Genomic DNA, 26,700 nt, shown 5'->3' on the forward strand with positions numbered 1-26,700 from the left:
ATAGGAATACTAAAGTCTAAGAAAACTAAAGCGATAGGAAAACTAAAGTCTGCGTGTAGCAATGAATATAACTTTTAAGATTGGGTAACAGAGATTTAAGTAGAGATAAAGAGATGCTCCTGTCACTTGAAATGAGAAAGCAGCTCACCTACCCAAAACACGCCCTCTTACTTTCATTGAGCTAACTCACATATTGGCCGATATATCGGTAAAAAGTCACTCGGAAGTTTGAAAATCTTTATATTAAGTATATGGGGGCTAAAGGAAGTGTTGGTCCGATTCAACGCATTTTTGACATACTGATATTGGCCGTAGTTAGACGTCCCTTTATTTCTGGGTTTACCTGGATTTTAGTGTGTGATGGGAATGACTAGACGAACCCCCGAATCATTGCATAGTCATACACATAAGAGGGTATCCGATCTTCCCATTCACTTTTAATATGGTGTCAAAAAATTATGAAATTAGTTGACTTTAAATATCAATTACCAGTTTATTGAGGGGGTATCTTAAAAATATAAACTAAATAGCGTAATATGGCCTCTATGACTTTTGTCTTGTCGAATATTCGGAAAGACAGTAAATTTTGTTTAAGAGGACAGGCGAAAAAATGTATAGTATTGTATGTCATCTATATATTTTATTTTTTCACACAAAGGAGATGTGGTATTATATAGGATCTCAACTTTTTGATAATCAAAATCGTCAAGAAAATCAATTTTATTCGGAAATTAATTTATAAATGACAAAAAAAAATATTTTTTTATGTATGATTAATAACTAGTCGCTGTTTTAGGTGATACAGAAACCGAAATACACCCCTTGCCGCATGTTATCCTGAAATAAGCATATTCGCCGACAAACTTTATTGTAACTTTAAAATGTAAAATTAGGCCAATCGATGCAAATGTTTGGTGTGCTTGCATTGCTTTGCCATCACCAAGGCAATGAATGACCTTATTGCCATCAGTGTTGTTGTTGGTAATATTTGTGGCACTTACATGCATACATATCCACAATTGTTGTAGTTTAAGGGTTGATTGCAACTACTGTAATACGTAGCTGCGACAATTTGTTAAAATGGAAAATAGTTTAAGTCGATTTAAGCTTTTTTAGATGTTATATCATCCGTGTAAAAATCAGCGCATATTCGTTCTATTTATTTCAACGTAACTTAGACTTTCTGATCAAATGGGATGGTTAAAAGAAAATAACAAGTTCGAGTCTCGAATAAGTTGGTTAAAAAATCAAAAATTATCCACAGTAACTTACATTGACTAAAGCTGCTTTAACAAAATGTCACACTAACAAAATAAAATGTTTACAAAATAATCTGCCCTACTCGGATTTGCTTGTATGTATATGTATAATAAATGCACCCGATACCTTCGTATTTCCGTAAACAACGAAAAGTTCCAAATGAGTGAAAGTGGAAGTAAGAGTTATCGAGGCTTTCACTTTCGATTGTTGATGCCAAAACAACTAAAGCTATTGTTGGCGTAATTTGTATTCGTTTATGTATTTATGGATGTTTGTATGTAATCAATTGAATTCTTAATAAATAGTGCAGACCGAAGCTATAATCCTCAAAATGACGAGTGAATGTTCATATGTATGTTAATAGTATTGTGATAGATCATAATTTGAATTAATTAATTTTTAATTAATTGTTATTGTTTGAGCTCTTATTAGGTCCACGCAATATAATTAAATTGTAATTCTAATGCAATCAGCAAAAGCTTTTTTTATTAATTCGAGTCTCGACGTATTTGGTCTCAAACAATATGAAGGAAAACAAGAAGAAAAAAGTATTAACTTCGGTTGTATTGAATGTACATATATGTGTATATTCAGAAATAAAAAGTTTCTATTAGAAGAATTCAATATAGCAAGACAGCATACTCGACGCAAAAATGTTGCCGACATCAGAAGAAAACAGCTGTGCCGCCATATTGGTGCAAGTATTTGTTTGTTCAAACATCTTCATCTTGTAAAATAAAAAAGTTTTCCATATAAGTTCAAGATTATAAACTTTTTTGGTATAAAATTACCTGCCTGCTCTTAAACTGACTACTCCTGCATTCAGTTAGAAAAGTCAGATGTACCACCATGTGACAGTATAAGTACCTATATTTTACATTTATACTTTCTGCAACTCAAACGGCTAGAGCTAACGAATATTTTATACGAAAATAGAATTGAAAATGCGAAAGTCGAGTTACCGAATATAAAAAATCCGAATTCGAATAAATTTTTTTCGAGTCGAATTACAGAAAAGGGGCACAGAATCAATTTTACTTAACATCCTCTACAAATAAAAATAGGAAAATTCGGGTTTTTGTCGTTTTTATTTAAATATTCGTGTTTTATATGGAATTTCAAGTTGAAAAAAGTTTTATAATTACTTTTGGATAAGTGGATTTTCAAAAAAATGGTACAAAAGGTGATTGATTACATATATGTATGTATGAATGTATTTAGGACAGACGAACACATTAACGCTCGTTGCATGCAAATGCATGGTAGTTTCGTAAATGTGTATATTATATATACATATATATTAAAATGTACATGCATACATATATATGTACATATGTATATGGTAAATAATTTGCAAGCTACGGACTCGCTTTAGTTTAACATGTAAAAAGGCATAAAATCAAATATACATTAATTCAACATAACTTGTAGATAATGTAACTAACGTTTACATATATAACTATATCTGTATATATATATACTTTTATTTATATCCAATAGAATACATATAATAATAATAAACTGTGAATGCATATTATCTCGCGCAGAGTTTAATTCAAGTCGATAACATTATTGTTTACATTTATAATAAAGACATATATATTTAATTCACTTGGAACAATACAACTTGTCTTAAATTCTCTTGAGATTTCTTTGTTGCTTATATACGCCATATTTTTCAACTTCTTGACTTCCTTTTTGGTACAACGTGTGTATGTATGTACATATGGTATATATATTTGTATATTAAAAGTGGTTTATTCATGGCCTCATATTGTTCATTTCAGGCATATTCGGTAAGCTTTCTTAGAAACATAAGTATTCATATCCATTTTATGGTTTTTAATGCGTATTTTGGTTTAAACTTTTTACTTAAATTCATTAAAGGTGTGAATTTAGATAATTTTTTGTCTTTCAATTGTTCATATCAGCTTATTTTCATAAGACATACAAAGAAAATTAAATTCAGAGTGTTATTGTATGTTTCTCATAACAAAAAATATACATACATACTCATAGATCAAAGGTTTACTTCAAACTCAATTGCATATTATTATATATTTTGAAATAAATGTACGTTTTATAACGACATCACGACATCAAGAAGCGGAAAATAAAAAATGTGTGGAACATTTGCGAATGGAGCGAGGCTCAACGCTTAGTAGGCGTTTCGGCGCTTGTAATTGCGCACGTTATTGGCCAGACAGCAGGCAAAGATGAAACCAACCAACTGTGGGCGAGAATTAAATAAACGAATTAATTTAATAAAGAAAAAATAAAAATTATTAAACAAATTGTACACACCTCTACAGCGATCAATCCCAAGCCAACGTATTTGGCTGTGTCAGTGCTGAAGGACATGAATTCTTGGAATTTGCTACGGCAACCACCATAAAAGTTTAATGGATTCGAGCAGTCATTGTGCTCACAACAGCTTGCGGGTGGCGTTTGTAGCGATAACACATAATCGGTGACGCCATTCTTGCCGCAACATTTCAACTAAACGAAAGTAAACGTGTTAAAACCAATAAACGCATACCTACAATTAAATACACTTACTGAAACTTGTATAGCTTCGAAGACGGCCGGGTTCTTGCTACGACTATCCCATGCTTTATCGATGACCTCGCCCATGGCACTGTTGAACTTATCCTTATTGGTCCATAGTAGTACAACAATTGTTAGCTGTATAATGAGCAGGACCAACAGGAAGACGGCATAGCACATAGTCATGCAGACCGATTCACGTATGGCACCACAACAGCCCAAGAATGCGATGAATACCACAATTGAACCGAGTGTTATGAGCATAATTGGCAAAACTGCCTGTATCGGGAAACCGACATGACCATCAACCTCGATTACACCGATGCTGTTGAGTATGAGCGCACCAAAGACGATGCCCAAAAGACCGACAACCTGAAAATAGAGAGGTAAAATAGCATTTTTAGTAAAATTTTAGAAATATGCATAATTTAAGAGGTTATATACAAGTTGGAAAAATGCACTTTTTAGTAAATAATTTTAGAAGGAGCATTTTTAATAAAAAAATGAAAAACAAAATTGTGATTCAAAAAAATTTAAGTTCTTTAATAAACGGCGATTCATTTGAAAAAAATTTGAATTCCCTTGACGAGATCAAGGGAGTCTCCGGAGCAACTTCGACAAATATGTACCGCGGTGGAAAAATTTTATGCTCAAAATTATCTCAAATTCGGATTCCAACAAAAACTAGTATTACTACAGATGAATACGGACAATGACAGAAGAACTAGGTCCAAATATTTTTTTTTTATTTTTTTTTAATATTTTTTTTAAATATTTTTTTTTCCAAAAATTTTTTTTAATATTTTCCAAAAAAAATTTTTTTTTAATTTTTTTTGTGAAATATTTTTTTTTAAAAAATTTTTTTCAAAAATCCGATCATTACCTGATTTTTTTTTTTATTTCCAAAAATTTTTTTTTTATTTCAAAAAAAGCAACTTTTTGTGAAAAATTTCCGAAATTTGTTTTAAAAATCCGATCATTAGCAATTTTTTTTGTTTTGTTTTTTATTTCAAAAAAGCAACTTTTTGTGAAAAATTTACACTTCGGATTGACTCAAAAACCGAAATTTGTTTCAAAAATCCGATCATTACCTGATAAGTATACCCAAAAAGGTACAAATACGCTTATATGCATGCATGTGAAAACTTTTGTCGGATCGCTTCAAATTTTTGGGGTTATTGCGATATACATTATTTAACGACGTGGCAACTCTCTTTGAAAAATATTCTCAGCGGTAACACGCCTTAAAGCTGCTTAGTTTGATTTTTAAAAAAGTATAATTTATTTTTTCTATCAAATCAAATTTGAAACATGTGGCAACCTCAAAAAACAAAATCATTCAATTATATCACTCAATTTGCTTTATGGGGTGAACTATGTATACAATAAAGTAGCTAACAAAATTAAAAAATAAAAATAAAAAATAAAATAAAAACAACAAAAGTGTGCATGTACTCAATGGCTTCGACAAAAAAGCAAGCGCAAAAAGGCCGCGGATGCATGCGAAATGAATGCAAAATTAAAAATATTAAACAAATTGCACTTGATTACATTATTTCATTGGGCTGTTTAAGGGAAACACCTTTTCTAGAAGTTAACATAGATATTTATGTGTGTAGGTGTGTGTGGTGTACACGTATGCATCAAACATGTCGGGCATAAAACACCTGCGATTGTTCATTTGCAAAATGATTCCCTCGAATAAGCACGCATATAGACATATTTACATATGTATATGGCTAAATATGTATATTCAAGCTTATAGGTATATGTACATGTACTTATGTACCAGCATGTGAAAGTCGAGTTGTTTCTTGAAGTAAACGCGAATAAAAATCCCACTTTTTGACGCGTTTTGTAAACATTTTCGGGCGGAGAGGTAAACATCACATGAGCATACACACATGCAAATGCACTCATGTATGTATGTATGTATGTACGTATGTACATTTGAAGTACGTGCAAATAAGGCAGATAACACTTGACCCACAATGAGTTATAAAACAAATATTTGCTGTAACAAAGTTAACACAATGCTGCCCTTTGCTATTCAACAGTACCTATGTAAAGCCAAAGTCATAAACAAATGCTTGCAGTAAAATGAAAAATAAATAAGAGGAAGTGAATCATTTCTATTAATAAATAATAATAATTTAGAGGTTACATCCACTTGGAATTCAGAAAAAACGTGTTTATGGATTTTTTAAGAAGCTATTTATTTTTTATCGTTGATTAATTAAAAAAAAGAGCCGTATCCGATTTTCAGGAGAGCGCCGAAAAAAGGTGTCTGGCGGTGAGAAGAAATTTTCTGCTTAAAATTAACACAAATCTAAAAACCCTAAAGAAATGACTATTGCAATAGATGAATACGGGTAATGCTCGAAGGAGTAGTCAAAATTTTGTGTTTTTGCAAAATACCGACTTCCCAAACATAGAAGACATTTTTTTTACAAAATTTACATTAGAGCACCTTAAAAAATAGAAAATATTTTCAAACCCGTATTCCTTCATCATTAATGGCTTAGACACCACTTACGCGGTTTTAGCCGAGTTTACGACAGCGCTCCAGTCGTCTTTTCTTTTCGCTGTTTAACGCCAATTGGAGATCCCAAGTGTAGCCAGGTTCTTCTCCACCGCGTCTTTCCAACGGAGAGACCTTGTTGTCGTTGTTTTTGTGGCGGCAGAATTCTGCCGAGTTGACAGTCCTTGGCTGGATAAAATAATACGCGTCCATTCCGGTTTCGTAGACTCTATTGTCTTGGTAGAGATATTCTCTACCTCTGCTTCCCCGGCGAGTACTGCCTCGAATACTTTCTTGGTGTTGCTTAAAGTCAGTTTACATAGCTGCATTCGTTTTGCGTTGATATCAAATTCAGACATCGCGGCATAAAGGCAGCTCCTTTTCGTGCTGTCGAAAGCAGCTTTGAAATGGACGAAGAGATGGTGTGTGTCGATCCTTTTTTTCGGGGGTCTTTTCAAAGATTTGGTGAACATCTGATCAGTTGTTGATTTTTCAGGCCAAAACCAGGCTTAGAAGGTCCAATCAGTTTGTTGAAACTGGGCTTTAATCTTTCACACAATACGCTCGATAGAATCTTATATGCGTTGTTGAGGTGGCTTATCCCACCGTAGTTGGCGCAGATTGTGGGGTTTCCCTTTTTGTGGATTGGGTAGAGCACACTTAAATGTCAATCGTCGAGCATGCTTTCCAGTCATAACATGAAAATTAAATCATTGGGTCCAATGCGCTATGATGTTTCATAAGAATTTCATATTTTCATACCGATTAACCAAGAACGTGCTTGAGTGATATACTATATAAGTTTTTCAAAATTGTGGATAAAGAAAACAACTCAAATTACAAATCGTGATCACGAAGACGTAAAGAAATTTGTTATTTAATATATTTCCTGTGAAATAACAAATAGTTAAGCGATAAGTGAATACCAAACGTAATAAAAGGCATAACCAATTCATTATGTTCGCTTTAGTAGGAAGAAACTAACGAACACAAGTTGGAAGAAAACCAGAAAAAAGTCAATACCCTTCGGAAATAAAAAAAAAGTTTTCGCTATAAAAACATGAATTGGAACTTTCTGTTTGTACGGCAGCTAAAGGGGTCCGATCTGATAAGTTTCTTTGAAAATGGTATCCTTGGTTCGGACTATAATCCTGTTGAATTTAGTAACGCTAGTACATATGATGTCAAGGAACATTTTTCAATAAAAAAGAATTTATTTTGGATTATTCTCCTACAATACAAGCTATAACGACGTTTGCTTGAGGTTTGCAAAATTTCAGATCGATTTCTCAACAACTAATTATATATAGACGGACATATCGTTTCAGTACGCCACGCTGATCATTTACATATGTATGTATATATACATATGTATTCATAAGTATGTAGATAGACTCTACAACGTTTCCTTCTGGGTGCTACAAAAGTTGGAGGAAGATAGTATGAATAAATGAATAAATGAGAAGTAACAGAAATGGAGAAAATTAGTTGCGTAATAAGAGTCATACTTCAGCGCTTCACGGGAAAGACCAAAAGGCAGCAGACCCGATTAACTTCACTTGGTCTTTTCGGTTGGCGGCTGGCGTCTGTGGGACAGTGAAAGAAGAGCGAACTGTGAGGTGTCATTTGAAGTGAACCGCAGACGCTTGGGTGGCTTGGCGGCAAGTAAGAAGAAGATAAATGCAGAGTTGTAGCATAATGATTGTGCACAGCTCGTTGTAATTTTTTTTTGAGGTTACAATTTTTTTGAGGTTACAATTTTTTTTGAGGTTATAACTTTTTTTAGCTTATATTTTTTGTACTTTCACAAACAGCCAACAACTAGTGTATTTAGTGCTAATGAACTTTGCGCACGCAAAGCAAGAAGCATAATGCCAGCATAATAAGTGTAGCAAATACACGAAAGATAGCAGTACACGTAAGTATGTACATATGTATATAAGTATCTAAAAATACAACAACATTAAAGCACAATTCTAAAATGATAAAGAAACAACGCACTTAAGGCATAATTGAGTTCGTGCTACTGTGTGTATATTTATGTGGATGTGTGTATATTCACACGTACTTGCCACCGATCAGGCAGATTGACATCAGTCACGCTGCTTTGTGAAGCAACAAGCTGCAAGCTCTTCATGTACTCGCTACCAACCTATGTAAATTCATACATACATACAGAAATACACACATACATACGGTTACATATGCTTACATATGTATGTATGTACATATCGCTCTTTGATTACTCATACCCCCCATTGTTGGCGCGTCGCAACGGACCAAATAAAAAATGCAAAGTGTTATAATTTTGCTTGCTAGAACAACGCCTACCCTCCCCTCCTCCCGTACAGCCGAGAGTAATGAGGTCAGCATAAAAAAGTGCCACCAGTGGGTAATAACGAATTCGAGAATGTTGAAATTGAAATGAAGTAAACCAACGGACAAAACTAATGCACCGACCGGGTGTAATAAACTACGAGTATGTTAATTTGTGGAGCGAAAACTAGAAACCAGCAAAAAAAAATACAACAACAATTAAATGATAAGACCTTGGGAAAACTAAGGCATACGCAGACACATACAGATGTATATTGCTGGTTGACGCAAAAAAAAAACGACGAAATGAATGCTGTAACTAGTTAACTGTACAACTAATAAATAACGCATTGGACGATTGAGGAATTTCACTCGTTAAGGAGCTCTGGGAAGCACAGCATACCAGCGATCATCAATTTGAGGTTTTTACTTCTTCAAGGCACTTCTTTCTATGGAATCTGCGCCGAATTAGATCTATCTTTCATAAGATAACATGCAACACAAGCAGCTACAATAACAATAACAATAATGCGGTGTTCGATTCACCCAGCAAATCGAATAAACCAACTGACTCTCTACAAATTGGTATACGAACGCATAAAATGCATTCTTACTCTCATTTGACAACAGACTGGAATGATCAGGCTTGAACTTTGACACAAAACGAAGCATATTATCGACCAAAAATCACTTCAAGACATTTTTTTTTTACTGCCAGCAGGATAACAAATACTAAAAATTCAATAATAATACAAAAAGAGAAAAAAAATCAAAAATCTAGAGAAGGTGTTTTTTTACGATCTGGCAACGCTTTCAAAGTACTTTCGAAAATGCCATTTCGAAAAACTTTAGCACATTGGTTCCCACTTGAGAGACAAAAATTGTACAACATCTTTGGATTCTTAAGTTTGAAGCTGCCTTCCAGTGGCAGAATGAGGGATTTTTTTCGAGAAACTATTTTAGTTAGACGTTAGAGGGATTTTCTTCGAGAAACTATTTTAGTTAGACGTCCGATATTTGAAATATTTTCTATGAATTCGGAAACTTAATTAACAGGACAACCAAAAGGCAAATGTCCCGATCAAAACCTTAACAATTTTCTGATCTGATCAAAAACCGTATTTTGGCTTACCGAAAAGCACAAATTTAGGATAAAAATTAACATTTTTTCAAACGGTACCATTTTGTAAATTTTCGATTTTTTCGACCATTGAGAAAGCCGGAATCACTGTAGGGATGGAAAACGTTTTTAGATTTGTAATAATGATATAACATTTTTTAGGCAATCACACTAGGTGGGCCCCTTAAACTGCTCACAATATTTCTGCAACTCCTGCCAAAAATCCTATTTCCAGTTTTTTTCCTCTCGTCCAAGTTCTAAGTTAAAGTTTTAACTTAATACGTATTTTTTCACTTTATCTGATCCTGTAAGGAGTTATCCCGCCAAAGCGCGCACATCTTTTTTCGAGGGATCACCGGAAATGGCGTCACAATAGCCGAGTTTCAAATATTTTATTTGTAACAATAATAAATTTTAATAAAATAAAATTGTTGAAATATACAGTTTTTTACCCGAGGAAACCCATGTAACCCTGTAAGTCTTGAAGGAGTCAAAACCCGGGCCAAGCTCCAAAATTTTCTATAAGCATTTTTCTGAATGGGAAAATCAACGCATATTCCCCTCTATAGCGGTGTATAGTATGTACAAATGTTTGTTTATATATGTGTGCGTATTATAGTATAACGTAACCGCCCGCCTTGGCTCCAAATATGCTACATTTGCGCCATGCAACGTCACCGTTGCGTTTGCCGTCGCCGTCGCCGTCGCCGTCGCTGCTGTGCCCACTATGGAATGTGTTTAAACCCCAATGACATAGCGCCATCAAAACACACTCACGCACTCACTTTGTTGTTGTTCTTGTGCAACACATAAATTTATTTAATTACAGCTAGTAACTGGCACCGCTCACAATTAGTTAGCGAGCAGTTTTGTAGGTAAATGAGTGTGCCAAGCACAACTGGCGCGACGAATGCATGTTAATATGTAATAATAAACATATCTACATTATGTATATATTTACATTTACTTACATATGTATAAAGCTTCAACGACATTTGTAACTTTACGGAAATATAGTCATGATTTCACACACGCAAACAAGCACACACACTAACATTGGTTTGCACCGCCGCCCGCAGAAGCCACCTACGGTCAAAGCATCTATCTTTCATCAGCGCTCATAAATGTATACTACATACATACATATATGTACATAGTATGTATGTATTTACACACATGTAAGTCGACATGCCAATGATTGTTTGTGGAGCGCCAACTAAGTGTATTTAATTCATGCAGCGCCGCTGTCGCTAACTCTGCCGACACGCCAACGCTTTGCAGAAGTGTAAATGAACGCTTTGAGATTAATTAAACAAATGTTAATAGGCGTATCTTAATTGCCACACATACACACATGCACATGAACACATAGTATGCCCTTACTGGACAGATAGGTTAACTAAAACGCTTGACGCGTGGCGTTGTGAACTCGAAGCTCGTTGCAACACCGTAGGGAAGACAGGTAAGGTGATCAGTAAGTTTCAGTTTTCATGAAAACTTAAAGTTTCAAAACTAAAAAATAAAAGAAAATAAAAAAGCACGTTGAAGGTTTATTTGAAGTCACACCTTTAACTCTCACCTTGAGGGAGTCATAAAATTGAGCGCAAAAAAAAATAAAATAAAATATTTTATTGCAAAAATTACAAAACGATGTGTCAAATTTAGCAGTCAACGAAATGTGTTTTTTATGCGATAGTTGACATAAAGCAAAGGAGTCTTGTGAGCGAAATAACGGGTTTTTCAATAGAGACGCTACAAAAGTAGACCGATAGGGACAGCAAACGCCATATCTTTTCCTCGCTCTTTTGATATTTCTCTTCAGTAAGGTTTGCCATTTTATCATGGAAAGATATACGATCCAACAACGAGTCGAAATTATTAAAATTTACTACGGAAATTCGGAGACAGTGGCCTTAACTTTAAGAGCACTACGTCCAATTTATGGTCGTCCTATCAGGTCTACAATTGAGCGTCTAATGGAAAAATTTGAATCCATAGGCACAGTACAAAATGTTCCCGCATCAGCGAGACAAAGAAGTGCCGTCATATCTTTTCCTCGCTCTTTTGACATTTCTCCTCAGTAATGCTCTGAACACATAACGACGACAGACGACAAACGACATCTGTCAAATATTACACACGTTCTTATGGACACTTATTTTGACGACGACACGAATACACGACTGTAGGCCGACAGTTGTCATTCTCGCTAATTCCTATTTGCCAACGACAGTAGAATGGAAGAAGAGAGATGAGGAAGAGTGGTGATGCCACTAATATGTAAAATGTAAAATTATTCACAGCTCTTACAAACTTGACGTTATTTTACAAATAAAAGCATAAAATAGCTCTATTATATCATTTGTAATAACAATTGATAATTTAAAACAAAAATATATACCTATTTACTTATTTTTTGCATAAAAAATTTAACTTTGAACAAAATATTAAAATTTCATTGAAGTGCAAGGTATTAGTATGGCCACAACGAAATTGTGTACATGCAAAATGGACAGCTGCGTTGTTTTGTTTTCATTTCACTTTCGTACTCTCGTTTGTCGTTTGTCGTCTGTCGTCGTTATGTGTTCAGAGCATAAGGTTTGCCATTTTATCATGGAAAGATATACGATCCAACAACGAGTCGAAATTATTAAAATTTACTACGGAAATTCGGAGACAGTGGCCTCAACTTTAAGAGCACTACGTCCAATTTATGGTCGTCATCATCGTCCTGTCAGATTAACAATTGAGCGTCTAGTGGAAAAATTTTAATCCACAGGCACAATACAAAATGTTCCCGTGCCAATGAGACAAGGCAGTACCGGAAGTGTTGAGAATATTGCTGCCCCTAGCGCATCAATTGAGAAATACCCAAATCAGTCTCTCACACGTCATTCTCAAGTGTTAGACATCTCTGTGACGTCGTTGTGACAAATTTTGCGAATAGATCTTGGTCTACATCCTTACAAAATCTAATTGACGCAAGAACTGCAGCCGCTTGACGACCACAATGGTCGTATGTTCGTGAATTGGGCTTAGCAACAACTTGAAAATGATCCGGATTTTCATCGAAAAATCATCTTCAGCGATGAGGCATATTTCTTGCTGAATGGCTTCGTCAATAAGCAAAATACACGTTATTGATCAGGTAGCAATCCACAAGTAGTCCATGAACCCGAAAAAAATTACGGTTTGGTACGGTTTATGGGCCGGCGGTGTCATTGGGTCGTACTTCTTCCGTGATGATCAAGACCGGCACGTTGCTGAGAATAGGAATCGCTACCAATCACTGAATACGGAATATTTTTGGACCGAATTGGTTGACATGGATTAGGACAATATGTGGTTCCAACAGGACGGCGCCACAAGCCACACAGCGAATGTCACAATCGATTTATTGAAAACCAAGTTTGGTGAACGTGTTATCTCACGAAATGGCCCAGTCAATTGGCCGCCTCGGTCGTGCGATTTGAAACCGTTAGACTATTGCCTGTGGGGCTACGTCACGTCTATGGTATATGCCAACAAGTCAGCGACGAATATCGTACCCACTTTCTTCGCTGCAAATACCCTTTTGTGCTAGCATCCTGTGCAGAATCGACCAAAAATATGCGTTGGCTGTTGCATGACAGTATCGTGCACATCGTATTATGATAGATGCCGACTGCCTATATATGAAAAACCGCTCCATTATTGTCTCATTCATCGTCGCATACAACATCTGAATCCTTATAAAATCGTCTCACTGAACACTTTCACTTCCTTTTGGCTTTCTGTTGTTGTTTTTGTGTATTGAGATGATGACGTGATGCCACTGTCACTCGGCGTTCCATCGTGCCGCAAGCCAATAGCACACACTCTGACAGTGGTGGCAAAAAGTAGATGCACTAGAAGCAGATTCACACACACATAAGATGCCAAAGGATGCCCGCTCTATATATTTTGTTTTATTTTCACTTTTTTCGAAGCCACAAGCTGCCAAATCAACAAAGCAACTATTTTGTGTGCAACAACTACTCCAAACGGAAGGATGTTGCCGCTTTAGCGTATAGCTATAGACATGCAAATGAGTGTGTGTTTGCTTCGTCATAGTGACAAGTCAAGTTATGACCTACTTTAAGAGGGACGGACAGCAGTAGTTCGGTGCAAAATCCTTACACGGCAGACACATGCTGGTGTGATTATGCTTGTTGCTGTTGTTGATGTTATTTCTGTGCTGCCATCACACTGACACTTTCGTTGACAATTACATTTTTTGGTGTCAACATACTGTATATCTGCCTTTAGGCTATTATCTCTTGCTGGTTTTATCACACTGGCTAGCAGCGAGCTTATAGTCATATCTCTCAGCTTGGCTTCACTCGTCTTGGTTTTCATATACTTGTATGGTAAGACCCAGTTCGCCCATCTTGCAACGACTTAACAGGGTAAATAAAGCTTGCTATGATAACTTCCAAAAAGGAAAAGTCGGAAAGTTTAAAAAGTATATGCGTAAATGCAATACGAGCTGAGTTTATAAAGCCATGCCCGCCTGCCTGCCCGTATGTAAGTAGGCGAATTAGACCCTCAATTCTTGAGATATCGTTCTGAAATTTAGCAAACATCTTTTTCTCCTCAAGAAGCTACTCATTTGTCGGAATCGCCGTTATCGGAAAACTATAGTATATAGCTGTCATACAAAATGATCTATCAAAATCACGTTCTTGTATGGAAAACTTTTATATTTGACAAGATATCTTCAAAAAATTTTACTAAGATTATTATCAAAGACTGTGCTAAATTTTCAGAACGTATTGTTCAGGTCAGACCACTATAATATAAAGCTGCCATACAAACTGACTGATTAAAACCCAATTTGTGTATGGCAACTTTTTTGTTTTAGAAGATATCTTGATTAAATTTGACATGGATTTTTGACCGAGGCAACAGTACAATCTCCGAGAATACTGTTTAGAGCGGAATACTATAGCATATATGTATGTAGCTATGATGCACCTGTTGTATGCATACTCAGAACGTTTTGACATACGAGTGCTATTTTGTGTTGTTTACACTAACTTAAAATATTCTTCTCGACCAAAAACTGGAATTAAATCTCGAACTCTCTTACAACTTTCGACATAAATTAACTCATCAAGAGTGCATACATGAACTCCATTCAATTTTTGATGATGAAGGTCCATTAAGGATCGGTGTTTCTCGATGGTATAGTGAATTCAATCGAGGCCGGGAAGGTCATTTCCTGATATTGTGAGCAAACTGATATTGCAAAATCGTCCTGTGAGCTAACGTGAGATTGAGACAACTATGGTCGTTATTGAGACTAGCATACATTCAACATTGGACACGTGGCGAATCCAACAAAAGTTGACGTGCTTCTTTTTCGACTCCTGAAGAAACGGATGATGCGTTCCGAGTTCTGAAGGCAGTTTTGAAGATACCTCAATTAGAGTGGCAAAAGTGTGTCAACAATTGTTCCAAACGCAAGCAAAAGATGAGATATCAATGAAGAATATTTAGAAAAACAATAAAAGCGATTTAGATATCGAAATCCGTTGGAATCTCCATACAGTGGCATTTCGTTGACTCGAGGGCATTTAGTAATTATATTATAAGACCTAATTTGCGTTCCTGCTTTGAACTCGTATTACTTTCGGTCACTCCAATGAGGTCACACAAGGTTTCCTTAATCGTTGAAGAAGATACTACATACAAACATACATACATACATGTATGTATATAGAACATTTCCGGCATATAATAAATTACTATTATTTTGCGCAACTATGCATTTTGTCCTCAGAGAGTAGGTGGGGGAAATGATGACAACATTGGATGGAAATTCAACGACGCCAATGCTTCCTAGGGTTTCTCGAGCGTGCTTTGGGAGACATTTATCGCATGCCCAGAATGTTTACAAATTACGCTCAAGTGTAATTGAAACAATGGCAGCAAAAGCAGCAAAACATAATATAAATATATAGGAAAGCAATAACAACAACAACAACAAATTCCAACATATAAATATAGCTAGGTAAAGTGACGCCTTCGTTTGCCGCCAACGAAGCTTTTGTTGACTGTACATACATATGGATATATGGTTATATATATCCTACGTATGCATGTATGTATTTGTATATAAGTCCATATGTATACATATCTAAATCCGCGTAATGTGATTGGCAAATCTTCTGTTGCCATCAGCGTTTTTGGCGCCAAAAACTGACATCAGCCATTTGTTTTTAAAAACATTGACCAGCCACCATTAGGTTCGGTTTGGTATTTTTTCATTCCACGGTTAGAACTCACAGCAAGCGTTTTTTCACGTATCTCTCTTACCCACTTTTTGCGTTATTTACATTTTTGTTATCCCATAATTCCTTTTTTATAGGAATATTTAGCGAGCTTTGGGAGCATAGCTAATGGCAAGAGGTTTGGGCATTCAGTAGAATGACGTCACAGCGTAGCAATGTATGCGGAAAGGACGAAAATAATGCGCCATAACAAAAACAAAAACAAAAAAATATTAAATAAAACCGACATGTACGCGGAGTTCCAGACAGTTAAGTTTGTCTGCAGCCTTTTTGTGCCCGATATTTTTTTGCTTGTATCCCCCATTTTTGGCAATTGCCGCCGTGATCGCCAGCAAAACGCAAAACAACGTCAACACATTACTTTTGAATTATGGCGTTTATGCTTTTCCAACAATGCACATACATATGTACATATGCATACTTGTTTTTGCTGATGCTGTGACAGCGTCATTGTTGCTCGTCGGCAGTCAAGCGTTTATGCCTTTATTATTCGGGTATAGAGTGTTGCCAGATTGAATTTTTAAGACTTCATGTCTAGCAGCGATTGCTTTTACTCAAATATAGGGTGTTTTTGTAAAGAAAAGTATTCCGCTTACAAATTTCAGTGTTTGTAGTGCGTTCCCGAAGGAGTCGTCAAGGTTTCCTAGCATCCAAAAGAAGTCTTGTCTCTGTAAGACAATGTTGTCGGTAATAGCGAACGCTATAATAATTAACCTTTTTGACTCCTCATAACAAAATTAATTAAATCAATCAGAACTTCGATGGAAACAAAAAAAATCGGTCTAGTTCCCTTGATTTGATTGCTCAGACCATTTTTCGTTATGGAAGTTAGGTAAAAGACTGATATTCATGATACCACGAATAATCACAGTTGGATTGCTAGAAACACTTGTCCGTTGTAATTCCCAGAACACCTAAGAAGGGATCAAAAAGACTGTGATATATTTATAAAGCGCCTGAATCCAGCCACAAATTTATTGAACTAGTCAATATGGACTCCAGTCAACTCGCAGGGTTCGTGGAAAGTATGGCAACCAATATTATTCAACCTTAGGTTGTCGTAAGCTGAACAGTTATGAAGAAAGTGTCTAGATGCTTACGTCAAACCTTCCTCCCTGCAACTCTGATAAGTTATGTCCTCTAAAATCTTTAGCCTCGCCGATTGCCAATGTATTTGCCAACAGTATTCAGTTAGAACACCTATAGTTGCGGTCATGTTAACCTTGCTAAGAGCTAGTAGTTCCATGGACATTTTGCTTTGCACTTTGGATCAGGAGGCTTTTGCAATCCAACAAATGTTGTTTGCTGACCAACACTTACTGGGCTCGTGTGAGGCCTACAGATCCAGCGGCAGAGTGCACGTCAGGCGATTTGGGTATTGATGTCATTTCTTGCAAGCTCATCGCCTTTATCATGTTAATGGTCTATGCACATTAACCAGCTACGACTGACCGGTTGAAAAAGCCTCGCAATGCAGGAAAATATTTAAGTTCTACCAAACCAATCGTTATACTCTATACTTCAAACTTATTAAAAGTTCTAGCGAATTCACAAACTTAACCTCAACTATAACTTTCTCCAATTCAAGTATTCCAAATTATTTACCCAGTCTTTGTTATGAATGAAACTTACTGGTTTTAATCGTACTTCAGCGCACGTTCTTTCATTTGCAATATACTCGTATGACTAAGTACACTTTTGATACCCTTACTTTATAGCGTATATGACAGACGGTTCTCGCTCCACTTTTATGAATGGCAGCAATAAATCACCAGCGATGAATGTATGTATGAATTTGGGAACATTATGAGCGTCAGCTGCATTAGTCATCATATAATGCTTTTTTCGAACTTCTCGTGACTTTAAAGAGACCTCAACACAACCTCATTCAAAACGTACAGGAAAACTGGGTACACAACCAAAATTTATTTGTGGAATTCATCTCAAGAATTATCTAATCACTTACTATTTTGTTATTATTGGCAGATTTGAAATACTCTCATAAAATTTACTTTCTAAATGCACTAATAAAGTTTCTATAATTTATTTGCTTTCAGCGAAAATCGATCGAGAAGCGCTCACGCTCACTTTTGTTGAGGTGCACTGAACCAGCGGCATCTGTGTTGCTCCAAATTCTATGTAGAACACTTTATTGGATACACAGCAGCCGCTATTAATGTACATCAGTACTTACTTATGTACATATATTCTAAATTTAAGGGGTAAAAAGTACATAGTGACGAACCGTATTTATATGTACATATTTACTTGCAGTTTGTTTTAGAGATTTTCATTTGTCATATCGCTCTTTATATATTTCTCAATACAATCAATCGAGTCTCAGTGTTCAACTCAGGATACATTTAAGATAGCAAGGATAGGGTTATTTAAAAATCTGTGAGTGATTAACAAATTAAAAAATTTAATTCTAAATTTTAAAAGAAAAAATTAATTACATTTTTTTACACCAATTTGAATTAATATAAAACTAGTTAGGGCAATAATTCACAGTTTAAGTACGCTTTTTTATCAAAACCGAATTTAAAACATAAAAACCATAGCACGTCATCCATCACAAAGAAACTACGAACCTACCATATTAATGATTAAAAGTGACCGCTTGTTTATTTAAGTCAAAGTCTAATCAGTTTTCAAGTATTCGAAGAAATGACCGCAGTTTATCGGACAAAACCACATTGAACGTGAGGCGTGATTAGAATTAATACAATGCCTTCGCATTAACAGTCTTTAAAGTAGCGGTTCTTTTAGATTTCTAACTACTCAAGTTAAAGCAATTTAAAGATTTTGATCAGTTTAAAGTATTTCTTGAAATCAAAACATTTAAACTCACAGCGAGCGTAACGGAATTAACGTAATTTCTCTGATTAATGGATTCGCGATTAATGGAGATTATGAGAAGCAGCTGATCGGTAAATATATTTTGTACAAATAAGGAGCAATTTCCTTGCGTAAATAAAACCCGGTTATTTGGATTACGATTACGGTTATTTGTTATCGACTAAAAATTGCTGTTTTCGTTAAAAAAATATTTATAAATTGGCAATAGTCTTTTTAACTATTTAAAAACCCTTTAAAACTAGTTTTTGTCTTGTAAGTAGTTATTAATTATCTCCACAATTAGCCGGTAACCAATTAACCAGATACACATACATACATACAAACTCCTTTAAGAGTAAAAGCTATTAACTTCCTATGAAATTAGAACTACCTTTGCATTTATTTTTAAAAGCGACTCATCCACAAATATTAGTGAGTACAAGCTTTCAAAAGGAAAAAGTAAGAATTAAGAGCAATTATAGTACATACAAACATTCAAATGTATAGGTATACACACATATGTATGTATAAGATTAATATAAATACTTACTATATGTACATATATATTTGTAGATGTAGGTACTCATAAAAAACTTATATGATATATACCAAACAACACATATTTATTGCACATAAATATTACACAAATAAATAAAAATACAAATGATGAATAAAAACAACAATGAATAATCGTTAACCGTGATTGCCTGGTTAAGCTGACGATGAGCGGAGGGAAATGATGACGTGCAGTGAGTAGAAGAAAATAAATTAATTATTGCGTGTGGTATTGTGCCCTTCCACATGGAAGATATCCGGTTCATGGGCACTGATTCTGTGCCGTGATGAAATAGTAAGCGAATATACTTATGTATTTAAGGAATACTCCATTTATACCAAACTGTCTTCGATTGATTTGCTCTCTTGTCAAAAATACACCCATAAAAGCAACAAAAAATCTATCAGGTTGAACTGAAGTAGGAAAGTAGTATGCGGATACGTCATTAAAGTGGTATAACTTCTAACTAAAATGCTGCCAAGTTTTGTTTTGCGTATTTTTAAGCTCATTTTTACTATTGTGAATGGTTCAAATGATAAATGAAATTATAAAATTTCATTTTTTCTTGTATTTTTTAAACATAAGACTTAATATCAATTATAATAAAAACAATCCCTCAAAATATAAAACCAACAAATTTGCGGGACCACTATTACCAATAAATCATCCGCCAACATCATGTGATAACAGAAAGTTCATCCAGCTGCACTATTGGCGACATTACAATTGAAATTGTTGCATTGTAATTGAAATTGAAAATTTTTTGGATATTAGAATAATATGCATATGTATATGTACTTATGTACATATATACATACATATATCATACATTCTCCTGCAGCATTGTTTTGAAACAGCAATACTTGGAAATAAAATTGTAATGCATGTTTTTGCATTTGCTGTTCTCATATATAATCGTATATGTAAATGATCGTGCAACTACACTGCCGCCTTCTGACTTGATTTTCCCTACAAGCTAAGCGGCCTGTACAATATATGTATGTACATACATATGTATGTATGTATACATAAGTATTCTACATCCATAATAAAGTGGATTAGCCAATCTGACAATTGTAGCTTTTCTCCGAGCACTTTGTAACGAGCGTATATTCGTAATTCGTAAATATATGGTAAACATATGTATGTACATATGTAAGTATATGGAAGATGGAAGTAGGAGAATAATTGTTAAATTGATTGTATTGTTCGCTTTGAGTGCGTCATAAGTATACATATATACTTACATAGCACGTATAGCTCACAAAAATTGCTTGTGCGCTCATATTCGTGACATTCACATGCAATTATTATTAAATACAGTTGTAAAAATATAATATATAACGTGGATTTTTTATCTTTGAATGCATTGCAGTAACTTTAGTACTGCCCGCGAAACGTTCCACATAAGCTTCTATTTATTCTATGCTTTTTATTATTACGAGTACGGGTATGAGGCGATATAAGACCCTCAATAATATGTGTATGGATGTATTCATGTGTCTTTGTATGTATGTACATATATACTTCCTTCATTTATTATGCGCGTAATTGAATCGTTCCAAGTAAACAAGATATTCAGATTTATATAATATTTGCATGGTTTGCAATTTAGTCTACGCACACACATACTATACATACTTATGTACATACAAACAATCATCAAATGGCAAGAGGCGTTGAGTCAGACAATTACTACCAAAAAAAATAGTAAGACTTTGTTCATAATTCTGAAATTCTTAATTTATTTTTTAAAATCTGTGATGTCCCCTCAAAGTAATATCCCTTAGTCCCAATACACTTGTGCCCACGTTTTTACAAATATTTAAAAAAGCCTTATTATTTTTTGCCCACGGTAGCAAGTAAATTCTGTTGTTCTGCTTTTGCCTTTTATATATATTTCTTTTTTCTTTTGCCGCTTCTTTTTATTTTTTTGCAATAATGTACATATTTATTTTGTACTTCACTGTTGGCTTTGTTTTTAGTTCCCACAATGCTTAGTGGTAATTTTCATTTTCAATTATCTCATTCCACTATTCTAAAAAAAGAGTTGAGCTAGCAACTTTTAATTGGTTTTTTCATTTTACTTTGTTATATTTAGAAAAAATATTTTACGTTGGTTATTTATAATTATGTATACCCAGTAAAGGTTATATTAAGTTTTCCAAGTTTGTCTGTCTGTCTGTACATACGCGATCTAACCCCTGTTTTAGAGATATACATAGATCTGAAAATTTGCCCCGGTCATCTTTCACTCCAGCTTCTCTCCAAAGAACTGCTCATTTGTCGGTGGTTCGATATCGGATCACTATGACATTTAGCTGCCGTAAAAACTGAACGATCAGATATAGTTTTCTTTGTAAGTCCGGGTAAATATTCATCTTACAAAATAATGTATTCCGTTCACGTGTAACGCAATTAACAGCGAAAATGAATCACTTTCTTACTTACAGGAATGTATTTATTGACAAATCTTTCACTTAATGCGCTAATAGAATTTAAATTGAAAAGCACTCGTTCCGATTTGAACTTATTTGCATTTTCATAAGAAAAATCCAAATGTGTTAATAATGAAAAGTCGCAAAGTGCAAAGGGCAAATTTAGTATGATTTTTTCTAAAACCAATTTGAAGCTTACGAAGACCACAGAAAAAATTCTTCGTGAACAGTTTGTAACGTCTATTTCATTATATATATGTACTATGTATGTTCCCTTTACTTATAGTGATAAACTGACTCCTGGATTCCTCTCATCTGCACATAATTTTATCGCAATTTTATATTTTATGCACGCACTTTGTACCCAGTTTTCTACAAGCTTATGTACATAAAAGTATGTAATGAGTATTTATCTACTAGGTTTATTCAATATCAGGCTCCGAGCTGCTGTCTGCTGATGATGTCACCATAGTAGAAAAATATTCGGGTATTACCGAAAAATCTTATGTATTTTGGTAGATTTGACGAATTTCTTCTTGTATGTTCGCACAAACAACTGGGCTGAATTTTTAAGCCAACAATAAAAACATCACCGAAGCGCTACTGCTTTTGGTTTATTATACATATCTATATACTTATGCATATGTATGTGTATATTTGTAAACACACACTTATACACACTCAAACATTTCATTCAAAACTCAGCCGGTTTGTCTTCACAAATGTGTTGGCATGGGAAGGCAAAGTAGTAAATGTAGCAACAACACAAAAAATAAAGTCGGCATTAAACAAGTTATCAGCTGCTGTTATTATAATGTGAATATGTACATATGTATATGATTTCCGGCAAAATAAATTTGTTTTTGCGATTTTTGCTTAAAATTCAGTTTTTGTTTATCGAAATAAAACATATTCTGGGTGCTACAAACATCGTGGTAAACTTAATATAACCTGTTCAGGATATAAAAGCAAGCACAATATTGAACATAAAAAATATTATTTAAAGAACAATATAATCAAATTATGCTTATTTATTATTTCGAATTTTCAAAATGAAAGGTGCTAGAATATTTTTTTTTTTTTTGCATTAAATTTCGTGTCAGATCAAAAAGCAGTTGTCAATAAGATATAACCGTTTCTGTCAATTTCTTATTAAAAAGGTATGAACCAATTCTCTTCATTTCTCTGATTCATTACTATAAAAGCATGTATAATAATATACATACATACATATTTACACAAGTACTTACCACAACTACAGTGTTGAATGCAAACAGCACATATTTAGCCGTTGATGTGCCACAATCCATTGTGGTAACTTTATCGTTATATCTTTCGTCGAAACAAACTTATAAAATTCAATCTGAAACAAAAAACATTAATTATTTATTGAGTTTTATAATTCATTTTCACTAATAAGATTTCAAGTATTAAAATTATTTGAAGTCACTTTTGCAAATCCTTATAAAACAAGTAAGGAAGGGCTAAGTTCGGGTGTCACCGAACATTTTATACTCTCGCATGATAAAGTGATAATCGAGATTTCATTATCCGTCATTTACATATTTTTTTATTTTGCTGTAAAATTAATTAGAATTAAATTCTGAGAGATTTGCCGATATTTTTGGTGAAAAATTAGGTTAGGTTAGGCACTGTGTTCTTCGTGTTCGATATCAGGGACCTTGAAAAGCTATAGTCCGATCACGACAATTTTTCCACAAGGGATACCTCAGCTCAAATATCGTATTTGTGTAAAGTTTTATTCCGCTATCATCATTGGTTCCTAATGTATATATTATAAAGAGAAGGCATCAGATGGAATTCAAAATAGCGTTATATGGGAAGAAGGCGTGGTGGAGAACCGATTTCGCCCATATTTAGTATATGTCATCACGGTGTTAAAAAAATATTATATACCGAATTTCATTGAAATCGGTCGAGTAGTTCCTGAGTTATGGTTTTTGGTCCATAAGTGGGCGACGCCACGCCCATTTTTAATTTTTACAAAAAGCCTGGGTGGAACTTCCTTCTGCCATTTCTTCCGTAAAATTTTGTGTTTCTGACGTTTTTGGTTAGTCGGTTAACGCACTTTTAGTGATTTTCAACATAACCTTTGTATGGGAGGTGGGCGTGGTTATTATCCGATTTCTTCCATTTTTGAACTGTATATGGAAATGCCGGAAGGAAACGATTCTGTAGAGTTTGGTTGACATAGCTACAGTAGTTTCCGAGATATGTACAAAAAACTTAGTAGGGGGCGGGGCCACGCCCACTTTTCCAAAAAAATTCCGTCAAAATATGCCCCTCCCTAATGCGATACTTTGTGCCAAATTTCACTTTAATATCTTTATTTATGGCTTAGTTATGACACTTTATAGGTTTTCGGTTTCCGCCATTTTGTGGGCGTGGCAGTGGGCCGATTTTGCCCATCTTCGAACTTGACCTTCTTATGGAGCTAAGAAATACGTGTACCAAGTTTCATCATGATATCTCAATTTTTACTCAAGTTACAGCTTGCACGGACGGACGGACGGACGGACAGACGGACGGACGGACGGACGGACAGACGGACGGACGGACGGACGGACAGACGGACGGACGGACAGACAGACATCCGGATTTCAACTCTACTCGTCACCCTGATCACTTTGGTATATATAACCCTATATCTGACTCTTTTAGTTTTAGGACTTACAAACAACCGTTATGTGAACAAAACTATAATACTCTCTTTAGCAACTTTGTTGCGAGAGTATAAAAATAAGAATATATAATAACACATATGTACATACATATGTACATGCAAAGGCTTGTTTGTGTACCAACATACGGAAGTGCTTAATAATAATTCAGTAGAGCTTCAATACAATTGGCTTAATATGAAATATCACAGCATGAACTATTAATTTAATATTTATAATATTTTAAGCTTTCTCAAGTGGGGATTTTATATAATAGATAAATATCTCAGTTGTACGCAATTTCGCGGCTACCAGTTGATATACATACATACGTACTTGGATAGAAACTGTCAGTCTGGGTTGTTGTTTACTTAATGCTGACTCAGATGCCTACCTAACAAAATAAGAGTTATTTTAAAACTTTTTTATCTTCAGCTGTAACTAAAAGGAAGTACACACACAACTGCCAATAGATTACTATATACAGTCTGCCGATGATTCATCGGAATATATTATTAAACATAGAGCTGATTACTGCTGATCATTTGAGATTATTATTTTGAAATATTTTTAAGTACATGTCGATGCAGATTAAGTTACAAACAACCACATAAACTATTATATACGGCTAATGTTATAATATTACAGATGCATGTTGCAAAACATTCCGTATCAACTATAAAAACAATTAATCTGTATGTATGTGTATATGTACACATGGGTATAGCTTCACACTTTATTCATTTTCGCAAAACCGGTATAACTTGCTGCCGCACCATTTAAATACATACATACATATATTAATTTGTTGGTACGTATAAGCACACCTGTATATTATATTTAGCTTTCCTATTCGAAGTGGTAAATACTTATAAACAAAACAGCTCCACAGATTTCATTAGTTTTTGTTGATCTTCTTTGGGAGATTTTTGAATATTTACATAATTGCATATTTGTTTACCGTGCCATTAATACTATTAAATATATTGGCGACCTTCAAGTAATTATGGGTCACTGGTAATCACTTAATATGCACATGAATATGCTCAGCCAAAGGTCCTATGCTACCAGCGAGTATTTACTTGCAAACATACTTATGTACAGCTATATACATTTTCTCCTCTTCAATTATTGTGTCCTTGTGCTGTCTCTCACTTACATCACAGTGATGCAGTAAATCTTCTTATGCGTTCATTGACACTTGTTTGTTAATAAAGGCGCATGTATTCACTTTTCTTTGTTTTGCCTTAGTCCTTTGTCTCATATACAGAGTACCTACGTGATTTTGCACATCTAGCATTCCCATCCGATGCTATCTTTTTATTTATTTTTTGAATTAATATAAATAACCACTGTCTTTGTATTTACTACTATGCACATTTTTCTAAATAATTTCGTAATAATTAAAATAAAGCTTTATTGAATATACATTAAGCATGTTTATGCAATTGCGTCGCAATTCCACAATACTATTGGGTGGGAGATCCCAGCATCCTGAGCAGTATTTTCTCACAGTCCCCCACCACTTTTAACTTTATTCGCAACATTAAGAAATGTTACAGCCACTACACACTTGAACAGTACATATGTAAACATAATATTTCAAATATGCATTATTTACATTTATTTATTGAAATATAAATTTATTCACGAATTATACCTTTTATCACAACTATTGTTGCCTTTTCGATTCAATTTGATAAAATATTTAAACACCGCACGAACCAACAATAAAATAGTCTGATTAGCACTGCTTTCAAAATTTGAATGGCAATGTGCTGCCAACCACCAACATGTCTCTGCTATGATGGACGCGAAAACACGGAAAATACGAGTACTGCCAAGTTACACATTGAGCGCATGATGGTAAGTACTGGTAAATCTAGGCTTGCCTACTCTTGCTTAACTACTTCTAACAATCCTACTCTTCATCCCAGAGAAAAAAATATTATTTGCATAAAAACTCAAACTTCATTATATATTTAATTTTGTTTTTTAAATAAATATTATTCTCATTCACTTTAAGCAAAATGTAATTCAATAACCTTAATATTAAAATTATAATAATATCGATTAATTTTAATACATCGAGTTGTATACAAGTTTCTA

The 26,700-nt window shown here is 34.5% G+C and overlaps 1 protein-coding gene across 2 annotated transcripts; it reads right to left on the reverse strand.

Moving 5' to 3' along the window:
- Positions 1 to 2,329: 2,329 nt before the first annotated feature.
- On the reverse strand, positions 2,330 to 26,409 carry LOC105227770 (23 kDa integral membrane protein). 2 transcript variants are annotated; one of them, XR_003845885.2, is made up of 6 exons: positions 26,252 to 26,409; positions 23,161 to 23,273; positions 3,820 to 4,179; positions 3,565 to 3,759; positions 3,274 to 3,490; positions 2,330 to 3,191 (listed from the first exon to the last, which is right to left on the reverse strand). XR_003845885.2 is itself a non-coding variant. In XM_011207280.4 (5 exons), the coding sequence occupies exons 2-5, from the start codon at positions 23,218 to 23,220 to the stop codon at positions 3,419 to 3,421; spliced, it is 687 nt and encodes a 228-aa protein (XP_011205582.1). In that variant the 5' UTR covers positions 23,221 to 23,273; positions 26,252 to 26,409; the 3' UTR covers positions 2,330 to 3,418. The 2 variants fall into 2 exon arrangements, 1 of the variants encoding a protein (XP_011205582.1); XM_011207280.4 differs by having other exon boundaries at positions 2,330 to 3,490.
- Positions 26,410 to 26,700: the final 291 nt, after the last annotated feature.

Source organism: Bactrocera dorsalis, chromosome 3 (assembly GCF_023373825.1).
Source record: "Bactrocera dorsalis isolate Fly_Bdor chromosome 3, ASM2337382v1, whole genome shotgun sequence".
Lineage (NCBI taxonomy): Eukaryota > Metazoa > Arthropoda > Insecta > Diptera > Tephritidae > Bactrocera > Bactrocera dorsalis.